Source organism: Notechis scutatus, chromosome 4 (genome assembly GCF_049901735.1).
Source record: "Notechis scutatus isolate UNSWTSFEM ecotype Mainland chromosome 4, rNotScu1.2, whole genome shotgun sequence".
Classification (NCBI taxonomy): domain Eukaryota; kingdom Metazoa; phylum Chordata; class Lepidosauria; order Squamata; family Elapidae; genus Notechis; species Notechis scutatus.
This window is the reverse complement of record NC_142012.1, coordinates 68,063,900-68,083,800: the sequence shown is the minus strand read 5'-3', so window position 1 is coordinate 68,083,800 and position 19,901 is coordinate 68,063,900. Positions and strand designations below refer to the sequence as shown.

Genomic DNA, 19,901 nt, shown 5'->3' with positions numbered 1-19,901 from the left:
GAGCTCCATTTTGCTGGCAGAGGCACCGCAGGCCGGTCCTTTGCTGTTTCTACCACACAGGCCAGATCTAAGCATCCCATGGGCCAGATCCAGTCCCTGGGCCTTGAGTTTGACACTCCTAGTCAAAGGAAAATATGTTTATAAATTGTGATTTAAACCAAAGATAAGATTTCCACACCGTGCTTAATTCAAAACCATACAAAGATGCATTGCTATTTACAGCCCACTCGCTATTTATAAACAGTTCAAAAAGCCACAGTGTAGGAGCAGGGAATAGCAAAGATAGTTCTGGATAGTCTAGCGTGCACATTCCATATCTTTTCCCTGACCTCTTACACCAATACTGTGATGCTGGTTTAAGTGTCTAAGAGGTTTTTAGTCATCAATAGCAATAGGCTGAAGACAATCTGGTATTGTTACCTTTATCCTGAGGTGCTATGTCTTGAGCCTTCTGAAGCTCAACCTGTAAAGTTAAAGAAATAATTAAGCAATATGTAAATGAGAGAGCCAATTTGGTATGATGATTAAAGTGTTGGCCTAGAAATGGTCAGACTGGGTTTTAATCCCACTTTAGGCATGAAAGGTGACTGCACCGGTCACTTTCTCTCAGCTTTGACCTACTTCACAGGCTTGTTCTGGGAAAAATAGGAGGAGGAAAGAGTATCAGGTATATTTTCTACCTTGAGTTACTTATAAAGTGATAAAAAAATCTAAAAATTATATTTATTGCAATATTAGTGAGAAAACTGTTGATGCTTACCAATGCTTTATCATAATCTTTCATTCCTTCCCAAGCTTGGGCCTTCCTATAAAGTGCTTTAGTATTTGTGGAATCTATAGCCAGAGCCTATAAAGTGAGAACATTAATTATAGTAAATCCATTTCTACCTAATAAAACTTGATTTAGATGTTTTATGTAAAAAATTAAATCAGGATTTAGGAAACTAAATTTTGTAGCAGTTCTGAAGTCTGGATTGTAATCCAATAGTCAATTGGATTCAATCAATTCAAACTAATGAAAAGTGAACTTTAAAACACCTAGCTGTCTAAATTGCTAACATCCACCATCTGTACACTAAAACTCCAATTTTCTGGATGTCCATTAAACAAACTTGGATATGACAGACTAAATGGTAGACCCCATGATCACTGTTTCTGAAACAGCAATTTACATAATTGATGTAATTACATAATTGATGTTATTCTAACAACTATGTAGACTTATATGTGAATTTATGACATTTGGAATTAACAGATTCCCTTTTCCAAAAACAATCGAGTTTAATTGTTCTGGACATACTGTATATTTAACAGATCCTGGTTTAGTAGACTTGAGGCACAACAGACAAAATCTGTATACTGTACAGTAAGTCTTTGTTCAGATTTACATTCTTATTTGCTACTTTGTCCATGTATAAAATTTATAAAGCCCAATTCACATATTATACACGTGTAAACTTTCAACTGGATTTAATAAATATTCTGCATAAAAGATAATTTTTCTACCCTATCATTCCCTAAATTGAGGGTTTACTGTATTTGCATAAGTATTCTATGCTTATCTAGCCATTCATAAAACCCTGTTACTCTACACCAGTGATTCCCAACCTTTTTACGCTGCGCCCGGTCGGCATCAGCTGAGCGCCATCTTTTTGATGAAAAGTGCTTCGGTGACCTCACCGGAAGCACTTTTTCATCAAAAAGATGGCGGCAGAAGCTCGGTGAGCTTTTCCGGGTAGAAATGGCTTTCTACCCGGAAAAGCTCACCGAAGCACTTTTTCATGAAAAAGATGGCGGCGCCAGCAAGCCAGCGGCCCGGTAGGACTTGTTCCGCGGACGGTACACGGTCCGCGGACCGTGGTTGGGGACCCCTGCTCTACACCATACACTGATCACTGGATACATAAATTTCTGAGAATACACTCTGCAACATTATTATACACTACACAGAATACCTAAGGAGATATCTATTGGTTATTTATATAGTTTTTTTTTTTACAAATAACATACTATAGGCAAATCTAAGATGATAATTTCTATTTTTAAATATGTAATGCAAACACTTGAATAAAATGCTGGGGTATTCAAAGAAAAAAACTGATTGGTACTATGAATATGACACACTTGTCAGGAGCTGCTCTAAACAACTGTATATATTCCTGGCCTTTGGCAGCAACAGTGATATAATACCAAGAAAAGATGGAACTGATTTGAAGAGGTGACTCCTATACGGTGGTATGGGCAGATGTGGATGCTCTGAAATACACTTCTGTGTAATTTTAATATGTTTTACCTTGATTTGCAATAAAACAGCCTTGATGCAAGTTGGATAGTGCCAAAATTTGGTAAATTATCTGGTAAATCTGGTAAATTTTAAGAGATGTGTGGCTTCATGGAAAGCTACAGAACTTACCTTATGGAAAAAAATATTTACCTTAGTACAGTTTTCAATTGCATCCTGCCACTCCAATGATTTCAATTTACATGCAGCAGTATTAAGATAACATGTCAATGCTACTGAATTCAGCTTTGAACTTCCTTCCTCTGCCACAGCTTTTGAAGCTTCAATGTACCTGTATAAAATAAGATGGGGATTTTACAGCACAGTAGTTCTCATTTAGCAACAACCTTGGATGTGACCATTCACACATACAACAGTAAGAAATGGTAGTAAAAAAAGTATGCATTTTCTGACCAACACTTACTTCTAAATTTCTGCACCTGACAATAACACATGACAATGAGATTAACACATGCACTGCTGCATGAGTCAATTTTATCTAAATAAAACAGCAGCAATCTTTACAGGGTGTGGTGTGTGTGTGTGTGTGTGTGTTTATCTCTCTCTCATGACCATTTTGTCAGGATATATTGTGGTAGCCAAAAAAAGACTCCCTGTATAACTAATTTATCAACTAGCAATACTGAATAAATAATTTGCAAATTAAACCAGATTATAACTACTATAGATAGTCCTTGACTTACAACAGTTCATTTAGTGACCGAAGTTACAATGACACTGAAAAAAGTGACATGACTTTTCACACTTATGACCACTACAGCATTCCCATAGTCACATGATCAAAATTCAGACATTTGGCAACATTTGAGACCTTCTGACAAGCAAAATCAATGGGTGAGCCAGATTGACTTAACAACTGTATTAATAACAGTTATAATGATTCTCTTTAACAACTGTGGAAAGAAAGGTCATAAAATGGGGCAATACTCAAATGTTTTGCTTAATTTTGTTCTCAATTTTGGTCATAAGTTGAAGACTACCTTTTAAACAACATGCTTGCACAACATCCTGTGCCATCCTGCTAGTAAATTACATGCAGTTTTATTTTAACCCACATCCTGCATTTCCCCAGTTGACAACTACAGTATAGTTAGCATAGTATGGAATGGCATTTGAAACCAGTAACTTTAAACATGAGCTCGTATTAACTGGGAATGTTTGGTACTCTAGATATGATACTTTACCAGAGGAAACTTATCAATTTTGATTAAAAAGCCATGCTACGTATGGATGAAACAGTATTATGTATATTCACATTAACCAATTGCAGTTGGAGTTTGGGCAAGCGTGACCTGATTAAGTCAAATATCACTTAATGCTAAAGCAAATCCTTAAGATGATTTAAATAGGACCTAAATTTAAACAATTTGGTCTTGATTAAACTAGTTGTCTTTTCCCATTCCTCATCCCCATTTTATTGAATATAATGTATATAAGTTACATAAATGAAATAAGAGAACCTTGAAGTAAACTGGGTTTTTTTTAAAAAAAATCTAGTAATCAAATATTGCAAAGTGCAAAGCAAGTATAGTAATATTTTACAAACAAATGGGGCCTGGATTTGGGGGGAATGTCCTTGGACTCTTTTTTTTTAACCTCTTTTAAATCCTTCCAACAGTTTACACTCTTCTCACATTTTTGCAGAAAATAATACTGGTATTTTTTTTTAAACAAATTTTATTAGTTTTTAAAGACAAACAAAACATAAAACATAAGAACATAAAACCTCTTTTCTGAAAGTTATTTGTAAATTTTAACAAAGCAAATAAAACATTATTTTATGCAGCATTGAGACATTTCCTTATAAACACATACATATCCTTTCAAATTTCTCATTATTTCTCCCTTTACTTTTATTCAATTATATTTCTTTTCTATATTTATCTATTTTATATGTTTTTACTCATTATACTTATATTTTCACCTGACTTGTTTTATTCTCTTCTATCTTTTATTCTCAATTATCCTCTTCTAACATTCCTCCAAGGTTTTATTAACTCAATCAAGCATAAACACACAAAAACACAAAACATAGAAACATAAAACTAAAACATCTTTTCTGAAAGTTGCTTAGTCCCGGGTTACAACTCTTCGTAGACACAAATTCAAGTTCATATTCATTTTATATACCATTCCATATCTTATTACCATTTTCAATTTTCTGTATAGCTTCTCTTCTCTTTTAAACTTTCTTAGTTTTATTTTATTTATCTCATCTCAATTCAAATCATAATATTTATTATTCTTTGTCTGTTCTGTTTCCAGCTATCCATTTATATTTCTTCTTTAAACAAAACTTCTCCTGTACACTAATTGGAGTATGACGCCTTTATCTCTTTCCCCTACATTTATAATACTTAATATAATACATAGCTTACATTGGGATTCTGTTTGGTACATTCTAAAATTATACAATATTTTTTATTATCAATGCCAATACAAATCTAATCGTTAATATTAGTATTCATTTATATCTTAAACACTTTACACGTTACTTTTCAATTGAATATCATACTTTTATGGGAACACTTCTGTTTTCCATAATTATTTTCCCCCACATCACATATTTTAAGTCATTATTTCATTAAAATGTTCCCCCTTCTCCTACTTCAAATCTCTCATTTATTTCATCGCCTTCTTTTTCTTCACAAAAAATTTCACTAAAGTTACACAATCTAATCATTAATATTGATATTCATTTATACCTTAAACACTTTACACATTATTTTTCAATCAAATATCATACCTTTATGGGAACACTTATGCTTTCCATAGTTATTTCCCCCCCCCCCACATCACATATTTTAAATCATTATTTCGTTAAAATGTTCCCCCTTCTCCTACTTCAAATCTCTTTTATTTCATTGCTTTCTTTTTCTTCACAAAAATTTCACTAAATTACACTAAATGTTTTATCACATTTTAAATTACATATTGTTTCTAATTTTCTAAGATTATTTCTAAATACAAATATAAAAATACAATCTTGTGTACCTTTCCAGAATCCCTTTTTCAATAAAGTTTACCCATTATCTCTAAAAGAATTTTGTTTCTTTGCATCTTGCTCCCCACCATTGAGGCTTCTCATCCCTTCCTTTCTCCCTTGCTTGTTCTTCTCCTTGCCCTTTTTACCCCCTTGTCTCTCCATCTCCCTTTTCTTCTTCTGCTTTCCTCCTTTCTGTTGTTTTCTAACATAGTATCCACTTTTCACCTTATTTTTCTCTTTTTTGGTTGTTTTCCAAGTCTTAAAGTCCTCTTTTCCTTTTCCTTTTTCTCTTTCTCCTTTTCTTCCCCAAATAGAGTCACTTGTTCATCAGAGATGGCTTCTTCTTTATCCCAGTCATCCTGTTGCGCAGTCAGCTTTTCATAGGTACAAACCGCCATTTCTAAAAATTGAAAGAGAGTGCCAAGAGAGTCCTTTTCTTCTTGTTCTTCTTTTTTATATTTTTGATATTCAAGTTTCAATTCATCCACAAGTGATGCCATTGTAGAGAGAAAAAGTTTTTCCAAACAATCACCCAAGTGCTTTTAATCAAAGATAGTTCTCAGAAGTTCCAAAGTCACCAAACAATCCAAATAAGCTATTTCTTTTAATACTTTCTCCTTTCTTGGGTTACTGTTTAGTCACAAAGTTCCATTTAAAATATATCTTTTAGAAGTCTTATTAATGTTTAATAACTCTTTAAAATTCTAGGCAGTCTTCTTCTTATTTTCAAATTCTGCTCCAATTTTTTTTTCCCTCTCCCTTCCCACTCACAGCAAAAAAGGTTTTTTGGTTTTTTTTTAAAGTTCAGAAATCCTTATCCCTTCAGCATTTAATTACCTCCAATGCGGGTTTTCCAATTTCTCTTATGGTTCCATCCGCTGTCACATTAGGAAGGAGAGTGAAAAGAAAGAAAAAAAACTTTTCCTTTTAAAATTCCATTCGCCGCTTGTAACTCTCTCTGGAAACAAATTATCTTTTGCAAATTTCAAGTTCCAGGATACTTTCTCTTACTTTATCCCGGTCAGCAAAAACCACTTTCACTTCTTCACGACTCCTCCTGCACTTTCTTTTTCCGGCTGAGCTCTTCTATGTGGCGGCCATTGCTGACCGCCGCTCAGCTGCCTTCAGAAAAGGGGGTTTTGCCGGCTAGGGAAGAGAGGTGCGATGTCTCTCGACCCTGCCAGATCCCCCCTGTCTTCGCCACCTTCTACGGAGGTGGCTTAGCCCCGAAGCCGGGTGGCTCGGGGCACTCGGGCAGTGAGCGCAGGCAGAAACCGCGTACAGTCGTGGATTCCTGCCTGCCCCGAAGCGCTGCAAACCGGAAATCCAAAATAATACTGGTTTTTTGATGGCACTATTTCAGGGATTATGAGGACCATATGCTATTCACCAATGTATTAAAAATGAGAAAAGGGCTACCTTGTCTATTCACAATTTCACTTTCTAATTAAAAAAATGTGTATACATGGCAAATTACACAAGTGGCATGCAGAACCCTCTCTGTGGGCATGTGCACCATTGCCCCAGCTCAGCTCCACCATGCATGCTGCCGTGCATGTGCAGGGGCTGGGCACATGCATGGGGGCCACGCACACATGTGTGTGGCACTTTGCGTTTTGGGTATGCGTACGCATGTGTGCACTTTGGGTACTTGGGGCCCAAAAGGTTTGCCATCACTGACCTAGGGCTATCAAATCTGGACTGCAAAAATCTGGATGATCACTAGATGGCACCAAATAAGTTTACAATTTCTACTATCTCTTTGCTGCTTATCAGTAGTCATCAGATGTTTGCAGTTCCAACCTGAAAGCCCTAGGTAGAATATATATATTTTAGGAACAATATGTAATTTTACCTCAAAGACTTGCTGTATTTCTTGACTGCCATTGCCCAATTTTGTGACTTGAAGAAAGAATTGCCTATATTTTTTACATCTTCAGCTACAGCCACAATCTTGTCAACCTACAAAAAAGAAGCAAATGTACTGAGCATAGTTGCATGTCATTTCATTTTGTTCCCTAAAGAATTTTGGGGAAAAAACAGCTTGGAAACAGTTTCCCACATGCTATTGGATATAATTGCACAGTGTTAAGAGCTGCAATGCAGCAACATGAAGTATAAATAGAATACTCCATTTAAGCTATTGAAAGGGTTGGAAGCTGCAGAACGTCAAGATAGAAAACAAGACAAGGACAATTCGTGTTACATGTTTTCTACTTTAAAAAGATCAATAATATAAAGTAAACTTTTAACAAAGCTTCTTTAATATTAACATAGGAAATAAATGAAACACTTACTTCCTTTAAATCTATGTCAGAATCTTCAGGAAAGTCTGCATGAATATCTCCAGAACCATCCATGGGAGAGATTTCCCAGTTTTCATCTTCTTTTAGCTCTCCACATTCTGCAATAACGCACAACTGTAAAAGAAATATATAAAACGTAACTTTTTCAATGGCAACCTGCTTCAATTTTCAGAAAACATGTCATTTTTTCCAAATGTTTTCCAAACTTCAAACTTAAGTTTTTTTCAACTTTATGTGAAAAGTAAAAATAATACCTCTCTTGAATGTTAGTAGTTAAACTGCAATCTGACTGGCTCTTTAATCTAAGATGGGCAGGGAAAAAGCTATTGACACCTTAATTCTTGCTTTACTACCTATCCTAGTAACCCTAACCAACTTGTTCTAGTATGCTAGAGTTGAAATTAAACATCAGGAGGGACCCAGCAAATATTTGCTAAAATTATTCTATATATAAGTAGAAACGATAATTACCATCAAAGCAAACAAATGTTATTGTTGAATAATTTAACTCATATTTTAAAATGAAATGAAAACATATTTGAATTATCTTAAAATGTTATGATATGAAAAAGATACCCCAACGATTTTAGCTTACCTTGGCAGGTTTTTCTCCTTTTATTTCAACATTTTCTAAAAGTTTTGCAACACCCATGCCCTTGATCACTTGCCCAAAGACGACGTGTTTCCCATCAAGGTGAGGGGTAGGCACAGTTGTGATAAAGAACTGTGAACCATTTGTATTGCATCCTGCATTTGCCATGCTCAGCAAACCTGGTTTATCATGCTAAATAAAACAGCAATGTTCTCATGAAAATGATTCATTGGTAAACTGAAAATCATATATCATTTCCTAACCTGCAATATCATATATTTGGAATACACAACTAAGAAAACTTTTCACCCAGTCAAAAAGTTGCATACCCATATCTAAAATTTATACATATACACAAATAAAGTTAAAAGTAGGATCATGAGATTGGGGCATTTAAAAGACAAATATCTCCATATTTTAATATTTATGTAAGAATTTGAGATAAAATTAATTTTACTTGGAAGACTGAAATGCTCTCCTCACTTAATAAAGATAGCTGAAACTTGTTCTTTAGCAAACACTGACCTATTTACACTATAGAATATATGTACAAATAAATACAATGCAAACACTGTATGTTGTTGATAAAAAATAAAAGCATTTATACGTTGGATTTTCTCACTGTAGAATAAGAGTTAGCACTCTGATTCATTCTCAGAAATCCCATTATCCTACATGAAAGGTGGCATTTCGGCAGATCATGAAAGGAAAGATCTGGTCCCTAAATCTGCTCCAAACCAAAAGCAGAGCTTGGTGTAAATGAATATATTTCATTTTTTTCTTCCTTTTATTTTCATAGAAATCTTCTTAAAGCAAATTTGGAAAAAAGAACAAAAACTTTGGAAGGTATGAGCAGCTCTGATTCTCTCTGATTTCTACCTTTTTTAAGGGCTGGTGTTTGGTTTTCCTTCAAAATTCATTAGCAGAATTGTGTCCACTGGAAATTTTAATTATAAAACCTATTACCTTATAATGAAAATTTTCATCTTCAAACTTTTCTCCATATATACTTTCTCCACCTGTTCCATCCTGATTTGAAAAATCTCCACCCTGGATCATAAATTCCTTGATAACTACAATTGAACCAAAGTGAAAAAGCTGAAACAGACCTCAATTATCTAAAATCAAGTGCCTTTCTTCCATTACTAGCTGGGTTTTTTTTTAATCTTTCTCTCTTTGCAAATCAGCATTTTAGCAAACTAAATCGATATGGATATGAAAACATTCTAAGCATGAAACAAAACTGATAGGAACAAAATACACTGCATCTCAAACAGTATGTTTAGTGTTTAGATCAGTATTTTTAATGTTCTGATCATAGGGAACAACTCCGAAATAAGCTATTCTAAGATCAAAACAAAACACTCATGCTCCAGAAATTTTGTTTTGTGAATTATATCAATTGTAGTAAGTACTTATGCAAAGGCACCTAATTCTATTTTTGTCTAATTTCCAAATTAGTTCCACTCATATCTCCCTAAACATACTTGAGTCCTAAATCAAATATAATATGCTCTGCAGCATTATAACACCAGGAACACTGTTATTATGTCAATGTTTTAATGGATACAAATAAGGAACTGTTATCTCTCTATTGTTTTCTTAAAATCTTAAATCTTCATAAAAAGTGTATGCCTTCTTTTAAACTAAAATAAGACACCAACCTCAGTGCTTTGACTATCCCAAATTATATCAATACAAGATTCTAGAATCAATGTCACAATGGTGCTAGCCAATTTTTTGGCTGCTGTTAGTTAGATGTAGAAAGAAACTAATGGATGAAGGACTTGTTTCTCATGAAATGTATGTGGTTTTGTTTCTTTTTTATTATATTTATTCTTGCATGCTTTGATTGTAAGCAATCTTTCATTCATTCAAATAGGAATAAGTACTTACTTCTATGGAAAGGACATCCTTTATAATGAAGAGGCTTTCCAGTTGTAGGCCCAATACCTTTTTCTCCAGTACACAATGCACGAAAGTTTTCTGCAGTTTTAGGTACAATATCTGCAAACAGTTCTAATACCATTCGACCAACTGGAACGAGAGAAATCTGTAGCTGTACTTATTTTAGCAATGTGTATCACACCACTCTCAAAAAATTTAGGACTCAATTCACTCACTGAATTCAGCCAGTATTAATACAATTTTAAATGTATAAAAGTTTCTTGAACTCTGATGTTCCACCTGCCAATCAAATATTTAATTATTCCAGACCAAGCAATGCAGCTTTTCCGTATATGTGAGATTATAATTCAGCTTTGCCTACATTCAGATACATAATCTAAAATCCATTCAGTTGCCGCTAGATATCAGTAATAACCAGTCTACTGTCTGTTGATCATTTCTATTACTGTTATGGATAAAAACCTGACCAGCACCAAATATTAGGTATTCATCTTATAACCATTTGTTTAGCAAACCTTCAAAGTTACAATGGCACAGAAAAAAGTAACTTACAACTGATCCTTGCATTTACAATTGTCATAGCATTTCCGCAGTCATGTCATCAAAAATTGGGCCCTTGGGAAGCATTTTTTTACAATTACAATGCCCTGGGATCATGTGATTGCCATTTTCTCCTTTTCCAACTAGGTTCTGACAAGCAAAGTCAATGGGTGAAGCCAATATTCGCTTAACAACTGCATGATGTACTTAACAACTGCAGTGATTTGTTAACTGTCACAAAAAAGAATGATAAAATTGGGTGCAACTCATTTAACAACAGAAATTTTGGTACTAATTACAGCTGTAGGTTAGATTTGGATAGGGGTTTTTTTTTTGAACATTATTTAGATTGTCATTTTAATAAGTACGTCTGAGAGGCAAATACTAATATGCATTTTAAAACACTATTTTTATTCAGAAAGTTATCAAAACAGTAACCTTGATTCTTGATAACTGCAATATACAGGGTTTCATAGACTCATGCTGTAGGCTATATTGGGCTCAATTAGTATATTCCATATTATAAAAATGTATTGTGATACCTGTCAATGTTATGGTAAATGTTATGGAAATTTCAAATACTTATTTGGAAATTCTTTTTTTAACCTAAGAAGATTGTGAATATTATAGATTTCTACAGAAAGGAGTTAAAGTCATTCAAACTGTTCATGTTATCCCTAGCTGTCTTCTAAGATTTGCCTTAACAAAACATATCAGGGTGGTGGGGTAAAGGAGCTTATGTTTTATGGATTGTTGTCGTATTTCAATATATTTGTTCAAGAATAAGAATCATTGGTGCTGGTTTTAAGTTATTCAGCTAAGAGACAACACTAACCCCCAAAATATAAATCTACAGTATCGGATTTCAGTGGGATTGACTTCCAAGTTCACACCTGTGAGATTGATCTGTGATTTACGGATTGAATGGAAGGTATATTTTACAATAGTTCTGGCAGTGTATTAACCTTCGAGCCACACCGCATAAAATCACAGCACATTCCTTTTCTTTAGGCCAGGGGTCTCCAACCTTGGCCACTTTAAGACTTGTGGACTTCAACTCCCAGAGTTCCTCAGCCAGCTGGCTGAGGAACTCTGGGAGTTGAAGTCCACAAGTCTTAAAGTGGCCAAGGTTGGAGACCCTGCTTTAGGCCATGAAAGCCAGTTTATATATAAAGAGAACTCATTGTGAAAAGCTTCATCCGACCACACACGCCTTTTTAGGTTTCGGCGGTGAGAACATGCCCTCACGTTTGTGGGGATTCTCCCTCGTTGTATATAAGGGGCTTTTGCAACGGCAGAAGCGGGGGGAGTCCCTCACCCCGAAGCTTCGGCCGCTGTGATGTTACCACAAGGAACCCCCAGCGGCCTCCAGCGTCGAGTTTCCAAGACTGAGGGGCTTCGAGAGACTTCTTGCGCGTGTGGCGGCAACCAAGCCCGGGCCGCGGGGACCCATTTAACAGAAGGAAATGCGGAGCCGCTTGGAGCGATCCAACTTCTCCTCCGGGACGCTGGACAGCGATAAAAAACCCTCCTCCCACCGTCACCCCGGCCTGTGCTCACAGCGCCCGTCGCAAAAGGCCTTCCTCGTTTACCGCTATTTTTGCCTCAGATTCTGCTCAGAGGCCGCGGGGGCCACGCGCAACTCGATCAAAGCCGCGCGCCTCGGGCCGAAGACCCGGGGCGCCTCCGGCACACAAAGGGTCCGATACGGCCCGGCCATCCCCCCCCCCCACCTGCCCAACCTCCGAACGCGCCTTGGCCACCCCGCCTCCTTCTCCTGCCACCCGCACCTCGTTCACCCCCAACGTCCACATCGAAAAAGACTCGGGGGTTGCTCGGGTTGGACGGTTTCGAGAGCGGAGAAGCGTGAGACATGTTGCCGCCGGCTACCGCTGAACCAAAACACTACCCGCCACCCGCCACCCCCCTCCTCTCCTTTGCCTGCTGCTTTCCCAGGCTCTGCCTTCAGCTGCGGCCTTCAGCTCCGCCTTCCTGCCTGGAGAGAGGCGGGACGCACGAAGGCCCTTTTTGCCCGCCCTTTTAGTTCCAAAAAAAAAAGGCGAGAATCGCTCGGTTGCCAGGCGGTGCTTTTGGTTACTAGCTGTTCAGTTGGAACGGCATTGCAGCTTCGGTTAGCAACCGATTGCAGCTCAAGCACATCGTAGTTTTCTTGCATTCAGTGTTCCCTAAACTAGGGGTAGGGAAACTACTGGCTTTTCTATCACTGACGGACTTCAACTCCCAGAATTCCTGAGTGCGCCATGAAAGGTTCCCCATCCCTGGCCTACTGGTTTTTCAGTTGTGAGGGAATTTTTGACTTGAATGGGACTGTTGAATATACAAATGGGACTGTTGAATATACAAATAGCACTGTTGAATATACAAATGCAGAGCATATGCCCTACCTTTTCAATATTAAACAGTCTCATTCAAGTCAAAAATTCCCTCACAACTGCAGGGATGGGGAACCTTTTATGGCGCACTCAGGAATTCTGGGAGTTGAAGTCCATCAGTGATAGAAGAGCCAAGTTTCCCTACCCCTGCCCTAAACAAAGCTTTTGAGCATAGAAAACATATCACTAAGATGTTCTCAAACCTCCCCACCACCACCACCTTCCTGGCTTCAGTGTCTTTGGCTGGTTTTGGATTGCGAGTTGGGTGAACCCAGGAAATTAGGTTATTTCATGCAGCCTAGCACTAGCAGTTTGTCTGAAGCATTCCTTACCAACCCAACGGCTTTATTTGCACCCAAAACAATACACTTTTTTTCCCTTCGAAGTCTGTAGCCAGCAAGATAAAAGGAAAATGATGCATGTTGAGACCAAAAAAAAAAAAAATCAGATCTCATAGACATATTGGAGTGGGGTGGGTAACCAATCTGGAAAAACATTCTGAGGTCATAGGTAATAAATCAGAGAAAATGTATCTGGTGAACTGAAGCTAAGGAAAGGGCCAATGCTATGGTTAGGGATCGTTTGGAAATGTTTGAAAGTTAAAAGTGCTAACACTAATTCCTTTATACAAATTTATAACCCAAGTGCATCTGGAATACTGTATGGAGTCCTGATTGCCACACAGTATTTAAAAAGGCATATATTAGAACCAAAGTGTAAAAAGTGCAGAAGAGAACAATCAATGATTGAAGCAGGTTAACTACTTTCTATAGAAAAAAAAGCTATCATGTGTAAGACTTTTGACTTGGAAAACTGTATCTGGGTTCATGTCCATCTGGGTTCAGTTCCAAGTGGGGAGAAAGACACTTGGAAACATGGAGGCTATTTGGAAAGATGGTTTAATGGATGACTGGACCACATGATTTTGAGGTCCTGAGCAAAAAACAGCTCGGCCATGGAGGGGTAACTTTGTAGGTTGTCTTGAGTCCCAAGCTTGGTTGAATCTAGCTGGGTGGTATAATGAAGGCACTTTGGGCAATTCCTATTTTGGCTTAATGGCTTTGTCCTTGTTTGGATGGGAGTGAGGGCTAATCCCATCACCCGGGAGCTGAAGGCCTTTTGTGTTCTAGATGTCTTTGGTCTTTCTGGGCCTATTAACAAAGGTGGGGGCTGCTTTCCAACAGTGTGTTTCTCCTTTTCTCATCCAGGGAGGTATAATTTTCTGCCTTTTTAATATTTCCTATAATATTTCATTTTTCTAGGAGAAGGGTGGGTGCTAACATTCTTCACCTCTTTTCTGCTTGCAAGCAAACCAGAGTATCTGGTTGTCTACTATGACAGTGGCCCCCAACCTTTTTTGTACCACGGCCCGGTACCGGCATCACAAAATGATCCACGGACCGGTACCGGCATCAGCACGCACGACCAAGGCAAGGCGAGCTGAGCGACCGGCCAGCCAGCAGTCCCCGGCTTCTCCCCGCCACCTTCAACTCCTCCTTTGTACCTTCTCGCGGTCGATGGGCTTTTTGGGCTCTTTCTTAATCTCCTCCTGAGTAACGCGAGACTCCACCGCCATCGGGATGGCTCTTCGTTCGAAGCCACCACCCCCTCTTCGATGAAACTAAGGCGCGAGGATTCCTTCAGCACCCAAACGCCGCTTTCCAACCGATGACCAACAAGCTCACCCGGAAGCACTTTCTCAAGCGCCGTCGAAACAAGATGGCGGTGCCCAAGCAAAGTAGGCGGCCCGGTACAAAATGATCCACGGACCAATACTGGTCCGGGGCCCGGTGGTTGGGGACCCCTGTACTATGATACATAAAATGCTGGATTAAAGGGGCTTTGTCTTTCCTTCAGATAGTTACTTCAGATAGTTTTAAATTAAAATTCCCAGGTAAAAAGGTCAGTAAGTGTAATGTATTCATAAGTTATGCTATAAATTTTCAAAATTAACTTTTAACACAGGGGTCTCCAACCCCCATGGACTGGCACTAGTCTGTGGCATGCCAGCAGCCAGGCCATGCAAACAAGTGAAGCCCCATCCACAGGATACAGGCAGCACATAAAATCACACCCCCTCGTTTCAGCAGAAAATCCTTTCTCCACGAAACTGGTCCCTGGTGCCCAAAAGGTTGGGGTCCCTGGTGCTTTAACTGATTCAGTAGGTATAACTTTGAATTGCATTTTATTTGTATGTCCATATGACAGTTTATTTACAGTACATATACGTTTAAGTTAGTTAAGTCCTAAACAATTGATTACTGAAGCTGTTAAGCATCCTAACTCAGTAATTTCTGAATGTGTGTGTAGATGGGATAGAGAGCAAAAGATATACTAAAGTTCCTATTATAATGTTGTGAAAATGATTTAAGAATCATGGCTTGATACAGCTCTGATAACATGTCCTAGGACCAATGGGTTTTAGGTTGTGATTTCTTGTTATTTTTTCTACTATTTTTCAGCACTTTACCATCATACATTGATCAACTTGGCAATTCTCTGTAACCTTGGAGCCAGGGATGGGATCCGAACGGTGTAACTACCGGTTCTGTCACTTCATGTCGTACGCGTGTTCAATTTACACCATGCTGAGCTGCCTGGACAGCTGAGCAGCGCAGCGGTTGAAAAAGCCCCTTTTTCCTGCTTTTTCAACTGCAGCTGTGCCGCGCAAAGCAGCTGCGGTTGAAAAGCAGGAAACAAAGGACAGGTAAGAGCCCGGGCGGGCGGGTGGACCAAAATCGCAGTAGACACAGAACCGGTTCTGTGTCTGCTGCTCTTCAGAACTATCGGTTCTGTAGAGCTGGACAGAACCAGTAGAATCCCACCCCTGCTTATAGCCAGCAAAAGTATTTTGAAAAGGGGACACTTACTGAAAGTAGTGACTCATCATATTTCAAGCCAATTTATTTTAAAATTAGGATTTGGCCACTTTTTTTTTTCTTTCAAATTAAACCTCTAAAACTTCAGCTCTAAGATCCTGAACATCACTGGACATCAGCAAAGAATTAGATTTTTCTGTTGCTATCTAACAAATAGTTTGTAGCCCAAATTTGATAGTTCCATCCTTGTAACTATTTGAAAATTCTATTGACAATCAACAAACTTCCTCAGTTTTCATCAATTCATAGATATTTTAGTTCTTGTTCTAGTACTCCATAACCAGTATGGGATTTAGGAAGGGAATCGGCATCAATATTGTGGGAAGAAATATCCATCTGGTTCAATTCAAAGCTGGGAGAAAGACATTGGAAACATGGAGGCTGATTGGAAAGGTGGTTTATTGATGAACCAGAACTACCGTGTTTCTCCAACAATACGGCCTCCCCCAATAGGAAGACCCAGCATATTTTCTAGGCATAAAATGAAATTAAGCCCCTCCCCCCAAATTTAGGCCTATTTTAAAACATGCAAAATGGGGGAAGGGCGGGGAGACTTGCCGTTAGGAGCGCCCCATGGGTAGCCATGCCTTGCCACCAGCTGCTCCTAATGGGCGATCATGGCGGAGCACGGAGAGCTCCCTACTCCTACCAAGCACGTTTGCTGCAGACCCGAGACCTTCAGTGCTTGCCGCTGTTGATTTCCCTTCTGCCCATACCGCTGCCACGTTTGGAGCTGCCACTTCTACATTTGGAGCTGCTACTGCGTTTGGAGCACTGCCACTGCATTTGGAGCTGCCACTTCCATGTTTGGAGCGCCGCCGCTGTTTGGAGCTGGTGCTTCCATGTTTGGAGCACAATTGAAATGTTTTCCTCCCTTCTTCATTATTACATTAATTATTAATAAACATACCATTGGATAGTCATACAGCTTTATCTTATAAATTGTTTACTATTAATAAGCAAAATAATTAGTCAAATTCATTCTAGTAACTGGTATAAATTTCCTTATATATCTTTCACATTTCTTTTCAATATTTTATCAATCTTTAGAAAAAATTACAATGTTTCCCTCCCTTCTGTATTATTGCATTAATTATAAATAAACATACCATTATATAACAATAGTTTTATTTCATATTTACTTATTTCATTTCTAACTCATTACAGTATTCTCCTGTCACAACACTATCTTTTGTACCTTTGCAGAATCCTCACTTTTAACTTAATTTAGCCATTGTCTCTGTGTTTTCTAACTAAGCAAATACCTTTAATCCTAGTACGTTTCCCCTTTTTCTTTATTTCCTGCTTTTGTCCCTCATAAGTTCTTTTCCTTTCTATTTCCCCCCCTTTTTCTCATCCCTTTTTTTATACCCTTCTCTCTCTAATTTTCCCTCCTGTAGTTTTCTTTTCTGCTTCTCCTTGCTGTTATACTTCTTTTTCAGCCTATTTTTCTTTTTGGCTGTTCCCTTTGATCTCAAATTTTTAACTCCTTTCCCCCTTTTACCACATTTTGCATTATTTGATCATTAAAAATGGCTTCTTCTTTGTCTCGTCCTTCTAGCTCTTGAAGCGTTTCCTTTTGCTTTTAATAGTTCAGGATCTGCATTTCAAAAAAATTCAAATACGAAGCCAAAGGATCTTCCTCTCCTTTCTGCATCTTCTTTCTGTTTTTTAAGACTCATCTTCAATTCCTCCAGGAGTGATGCCATTTTAAACACTTTTGAACAACCACCCGATTGACTAAGTAAAAACAGAAAAAGAAAACAAAAACAATGCCAAAAACTTTTTTTTAAATCACCAAATGATCCCAGACTGTTCCTTCTTGTTTCTTTCCTTTACTTTTCCTTTCCATGGGTTACTCTATCTTTTAATAAGATTTCAGTTACAATGTATCCTCGGGAGTCTTTTCAAATTTTTACTGTTAATCCTCTTTATTTTTCCAGGTGGCACTCCATTTTTTCATTATTCCAAGTTCCACCCTTTTGCCTCCACTCTTCTCCTTTTTAGGGCTGTAAAATGACCAAAAAAATAATAAATCTTTATTCTCCTTTTGACACTTAGATTTCAGCTTAAAGTTGCCTATTAGTGTCAAAATAGACTAACATAAATTTCTTTCTGTACCATTTGTAATTGTCAATATAAAGGTTTAAAAAAGGGTTTTTAACCTCCTTTTCTCTCTCCTTTGCCACTTACAAATCTTCTTTCAGAAGTATCCCTCTAAGTACTTTTAGATTCAGGGTACCTTGCTTGGATGTTCTCTGTTGTTTAGCCCGGTCTGTCCTGCTTTCCTCTTTGTCTTCCTCCTGCACAATCTTATCTAATCGGGTTCTTCTTTGAGGTGGCCATTCTGACCATCGCTGCAACCGCCTTCAGGAAAGGGAGTTTAGACCAGCCAAGGAGGAGAGATGCGGCTCCCCTCCACTCGGCTAGCAATCTCCCCCCTCTTCACCACCTCTACGGGGTGGCTTCAGCCCCGAATTGAAAGGATCGAGGCGCTCCAGCGGCGAGCACAGATCAAAACTGCGCACGATCACGGATTTCGGTCTGTCGCTGAAGAAACCCAAACCGGAAGTCCTCATCCTCTAATGTTCTATTGACAGTTCTCAGATTCCTATGGGGTTATATGGGGGGTCATAGCTGACTATAGGCAAAAGAGGAAATGCAAATCCTAGGTCCTTGTCTAAACTAATCTAGTCAGCCTCTGGCTTGTTTATCTGAGCTCCCAAGTGAAGTTTTGACTGCTCTGGGATGATGCAACAAGGGGGCTTGTGTTCTGAAAGGGTGTTAGGCAATACCTATTGTGGCTTAATAGCTTTGTCCTGTGTTGGATCTTGAGTGAGGGCCAATCCTACCTTCTGTCTTTGTTCATATTTTGCTGCTGGGAGTTTCAAAATAGCCTGTCTTGAATGGATTTCTGCCTGCAGTGTTTGCTTTGCCTATGAATAGAGCTATCTAGATACTTGGTCTTCCTCTTTCAATAAACTCTTTAAACATCTGCTGTGGGCTATTAAGGAAAGTGAGGGGGGGTGCTTTCTGCCTCTAAAAATATGTTTCTCCATTTCTCCCTTTGGAGAAATAATAATATTCTGCCTTTTTTTTCAATATTTCCCAAAATATTTTATCCTTCCAGGATAAATGGGCACTGACTTTCAACAATACGAAAAGGGTTATTAAATGTGTCCTTTTTTTTTTTTTTTAAAGTATTCCCCTCGAAAAACTGGAACGAGCCACTCCCGGTTGCGCTGTGGAAAAAGGATTCGTAACTGCCAAAAAGATTAGAAGTGCAAAACATAAGTTACCTTTGGTGTAATGTTCTTTTCTATTCCTTTCGGAGGAATTGCCGAACTTTTCTAAATGAAGAAAAACAAAGGGAAGAGAAGCGCTCGCAATACCTTTAAAGGCTGGCTTTTCAAAGCCTTTGCGGGCCACCTCGAGCAAAGCTTAAGAGTTGCGCGTTCGGGAAAAATTGCAAGGTTGGAGACGCCGAGCTCTGCAATCGCAGCCCACGGAGGAAGGTGTGTGGAGGGGGGGGCGCTGTGTATGTGCGGGTCCGCGTGAGCCTGAACAAAACACACAAGACTTTCAAGCTTTTTTCCCCCCTAGTCATATGACTGATCGGCTCCATGAACGCCAGCCTGGGAAAAAGAGGGAGGCGCCTGCCCTCCTCCGAGAGAGAGAGAGAGAGAATGAATTAAAGTAAGCTCGGCTTAAGCTCTCCAGCCTGGACGTCCCGCTTTGGAGCTGGCATGGGGGCTGCTACTAGGGACGCTGCGGAGATCGGGAATCTTGATCGCGGCTGGCTGAGCGATCTGTCTGATCCGGTGTGCCCTGCTTCCCTTCCCCGACTCCGCTCAGCTCGGGAGGAAGCGCAGTAGCAGCATGGCTCCGACGCTGCTCCAGAAGCTCTTTCACAAAAGGGGCGGTGGCCGGCTTAGTAGTGGCGACTCGACCTCCCCTTCCCCTTTTAGACTGTCCAAGGAATGCTCAACCTTCAG

At 38.8% G+C, this 19,901-nt stretch overlaps 2 protein-coding genes across 3 annotated transcripts in view; one reads left to right on the top strand and one right to left on the bottom strand.

Annotated features, from left to right (window-relative positions):
* Positions 1 to 19,452, bottom strand: part of PPID (peptidylprolyl isomerase D) — a 20,955-nt gene extending 1,503 nt beyond the window's left edge. Inside the window, exons 1-9 of one of the 2 annotated variants that reach the window (XM_087963675.1) lie at positions 19,206 to 19,452; positions 10,083 to 10,223; positions 9,153 to 9,259; positions 8,190 to 8,378; positions 7,586 to 7,708; positions 7,144 to 7,250; positions 2,435 to 2,573; positions 761 to 847; positions 421 to 463 (exon numbers count right to left, since the gene is read on the bottom strand). In XM_087963675.1, the coding sequence (XP_087819801.1) occupies positions 421 to 463; positions 761 to 847; positions 2,435 to 2,573; positions 7,144 to 7,250; positions 7,586 to 7,708; positions 8,190 to 8,378; positions 9,153 to 9,259; positions 10,083 to 10,215 (928 nt within the window). In that variant the 5' untranslated portion in view covers positions 10,216 to 10,223; positions 19,206 to 19,452. Of the gene's footprint in view, positions 1 to 420; positions 464 to 760; positions 848 to 2,434; positions 2,574 to 7,143; positions 7,251 to 7,585; positions 7,709 to 8,189; positions 8,379 to 9,152; positions 9,260 to 10,082; positions 10,224 to 12,424; positions 12,553 to 19,205 lie in introns of those variants that run through there. The other variant, XM_087963674.1, reaches the window with a different exon arrangement.
* FNIP2 (folliculin interacting protein 2) overlaps positions 19,370 to 19,901 on the top strand; it is a 69,882-nt gene continuing 69,350 nt past the window's right edge. The window contains exon 1 of the mRNA XM_087963664.1: positions 19,370 to 19,901. Coding sequence (XP_087819790.1) covers positions 19,786 to 19,901 — 116 coding nt within the window. The 5' untranslated portion in view covers positions 19,370 to 19,785.